Source organism: Sander vitreus, unplaced genomic scaffold (genome assembly GCF_031162955.1).
Source record: "Sander vitreus isolate 19-12246 unplaced genomic scaffold, sanVit1 ctg227_0, whole genome shotgun sequence".
NCBI classification, from domain to species: domain Eukaryota; kingdom Metazoa; phylum Chordata; class Actinopteri; order Perciformes; family Percidae; genus Sander; species Sander vitreus.
In genome coordinates this window covers 220,001-222,500 of record NW_027595409.1, presented here as the reverse complement: position 1 = coordinate 222,500, position 2,500 = coordinate 220,001, and the positions used below count along the sequence as shown (strand labels likewise).

Below are 2,500 nucleotides of genomic sequence, written 5' to 3'. Positions count from 1 at the left end.
ACACACACACACACACACACACACACACACAGACAGCACACACACACACACGACAGCACACACATAGACACATACACGACAGCACACACACACACGACACACACACACACACAGACACACGACATAGACACATACACACAGACACACACACACACACACACACACAGACACAGACACACACACACACACACACACACACACACACACACACACACACACACACACACACACACACACACACACACACACACACACACACACACACAGACAGACACACAGACACACACACACACACACACACACACACACACACACACACACACACACACACACACACACACACACACACACACACACACAGACACACACATAGACACATACAGACACACACACACAGACACATGCACACACACACACACACACACACACACACACACACACACACACACACACACACACACACACACACACACACACACACACACACACACACACACACACACACACACACACACACACACACACACACACACACACATGCACACACATACACACACACACACACAGACACACACACACACACACACACACACACACACACACACACACACAGATCCCCCCCCTCTCATGTTTTCAGTATAAAAGCAGAGCAGAGTTTCTGTTCTTCCTCACATCATCCAGCTCTGATCTCAGCTGCTCCTCTTCATCACAGAGTCTCCTCTTCTTCCTCAGGTCAGTTGCTCCTCCGTCTCTCCGTCCTGAACCCTCTCTTCATCTTCTTCTAACCTTTCTACTTCTTTGTCTCTATTCCTGACGTTTGGGTCGCTGTTTCTCTCCTCCTTTCCAACCTTTCTGGACTTCAGTGTCTCTGTTCTGTTGCTTCTCTCTAGCTTGTTTCTGAACCTGTGTCCTTCTTCTTCTTCTTTAAACCTCTCCTCCTCTTCCTCCTCTTCTTTTTTTACGTTGCCTCCTCTTTCCAGACCTTTCTGTTGTCCTCCTCTTCTCGTCACTGATTCATTATTAAATGGGGTATTCATCTTAAAGTCCTGCTGCTCTCTTTCAGAGCCCTGCCCAACATTTCTCTCCTCTTCTCAAAGCTTTAGGCCTTTCTTTTTGACGTCTTTGGCCTTTTTCAAAGTTTTGGTTTCCATGTTTGTTTCTTTTTTCAACTTTTTTGCTTGTAGTCAGTCTCTCTCTCAACTAGAGTCAGGCGTTTCCCATCATGCCCTGGGTCTGATGATGGTTACGAACCTGGAGAAAACAGGTTTATTTAGGGTCCTGCGGTTGAATATCTTGATTTTACTGCACAAGATCTCGTCCTACTGCCTTTATTTGTTCCTAAAAATGAACTATGCCTACATAAAAAACTAAATGTTGTCTAATCTGTCTACAATTTCTACATTCTTGTTTCTTTTCGTTTTTGATCAATTGTACCTAAATGTCGTAGTCATTCATGTTGTCCATTGACTGCGGCAACTGACGGCAGAAATGGTGAAGACCTGAACACACATATTGGATAAAAGAATCCATTTAATGAGTTTTTTAAGGATTGTGATCAAGAGACAGTGGGACACACACCGCTCCTAAATGACCTCAACGTAAATTTGGCATTTCTGTACTGACATTTCAACACGCAGTTCGTGAAATGGTCACGATGGTCATGATTCGTGTACACGGACACGTTTATCTCGGGGTTTTTTCGTGATGCTCAGCTCGTTTTTGTAAACTAATGTATTTCAATGGGAAGCATCTTTCGTGATGACAGCACGACTACGGTAGCGAGTAGTATGAAGACCGGGGGTGGCGTCCCTGCATGTGACCTTCCCTTTCCCCGTTCTCCTTTTCCTAAACCCAACCTCCGTAGAGATGCCACCCCCGGTCTTCATACTACTCGCTACCGTAGTCGTGCTGTCATCACGAAAGATGCTTCCCATTGAAATACATTAGTTTACAAAAACGAGCTGAGCATCACGAAAAAAACCCGAGATAAACGTGTCCGTGTACACGAATCAATAGATTAAAAATGACGTGACCATTTCACGAACTGCCGTGAGACCGGGTTGGACATTTGGACGAGATAGATATCTGTGAAAAGCTAAAACGAGCCACTAACATCTGCCATCACAGTGCATCGGTCGGGCACTAGTGCTCAGTGACAATAACCAGCTGCAGTAACATTAGCTGTTTTTGCTGTTCTTTCAGTTTTTGTCCGTTTTCTTGGAAGTTTTTGTCTCCTTTTCAACGGTTCTCCTGCCGACCTTTTTGCCGCCTGACGTAACTCCCCAGTATATCTTCTCTGCCCCCCTCCCCCTCAGCTCTCCTCCTCCTCCTGCGTCATGGCGGCTCTGTGGCTCCAGTGTGTCTCTCTGCTGGCCGTGCTGCTGGTGTCGTGGCCCGGCTGCCAGGCCGCCGCTCAGCCACAGCACCTGTGCGGCTCTCACCTGGTGGACGCGCTCTACCTGGTTTGCGGGGAGCGAGGCTTCTTCTACAACCCCAAGAG

The 2,500-nt window shown here is 47.0% G+C and overlaps 1 protein-coding gene across 1 annotated transcript in view; it reads left to right on the top strand.

Annotated features, from left to right (window-relative positions):
• The first annotated feature begins 2,334 nt into the window (after positions 1–2,334).
• The window catches only part of ins (preproinsulin), a 1,366-nt gene continuing 1,200 nt past the window's right edge, over positions 2,335–2,500 (top strand). The window contains exon 1 of the mRNA XM_078244390.1: positions 2,335–2,500. This exon is cut by the window's right edge and continues 20 nt beyond it. Within this exon, the coding sequence (XP_078100516.1) occupies positions 2,337–2,500 (164 nt within the window). The 5' untranslated portion in view covers positions 2,335–2,336.